General features: G+C 63.9%; 1 protein-coding gene across 1 annotated transcript in view; it reads right to left on the bottom strand.

Moving 5' to 3' along the window:
* Positions 1-107: 107 nt before the first annotated feature.
* The window catches only part of ETH_00036045 (uncharacterized protein), a gene marked incomplete at both ends in the record, with an annotated part of 2,662 nt that continues 2,290 nt past the window's right edge, over positions 108-479 (bottom strand). The window contains one exon of the mRNA XM_013374436.1: positions 108-479. Within this exon, the coding sequence (XP_013229890.1) occupies positions 108-479 (372 nt within the window).

The following is a 479-nucleotide window of genomic DNA, read 5'->3' as shown; positions in this document are numbered from 1 at the left end:
CGCGGCAGCGGCAGCAGCAGGAGCAGCAGCAGCAGGCAGCAGCTGCAGGTGGCCTTCCAGCGACGCCGGCAGCAGCTTCACTGCAGAACTGCTCGCAGCTGCCTCACGACGTGCTGCTGCTGTTGCTGCTGCTGCTGCCTCTGGTGCTGGGCCTAGACTGCTGCATTCAACAAACGTAGGGTCCAGCTCTGCTGCTGCTGCTGCTGCTGCTGCTGCTGGGGCAGCTATTCCCGCTTCTAGTGCATGCCCTGCGAAGTGGCTTGGCAACTCCTCAGCTGCTGCTGCTGCAGCTGCTGCTGCTGCTGCTGCACGTGGCTGGCTGTGCAGCTTCCGCCTGCAGAAAGATGCATGCAGCCTGACAGGCAGCAGCAAAGAGTGGGGGCCCCTGGGGGCCCCCAGCCTTTTCCAAAGGGCCCTCAGGCTGTGCATGCTTGGCCTTTTTGCTGCTGCTACGAGGAGCTCGGCTAGCTGGCCATGCA

This window comes from Eimeria tenella, genomic scaffold (assembly GCF_000499545.2).
Source record: "Eimeria tenella Houghton genomic scaffold, Eth_scaff2032, whole genome shotgun sequence".
Classification (NCBI taxonomy): domain Eukaryota; phylum Apicomplexa; class Conoidasida; order Eucoccidiorida; family Eimeriidae; genus Eimeria; species Eimeria tenella.
The sequence above is the reverse complement of the archived record's forward strand: the minus strand, read 5'-3'. Positions and strand labels throughout refer to the sequence as shown.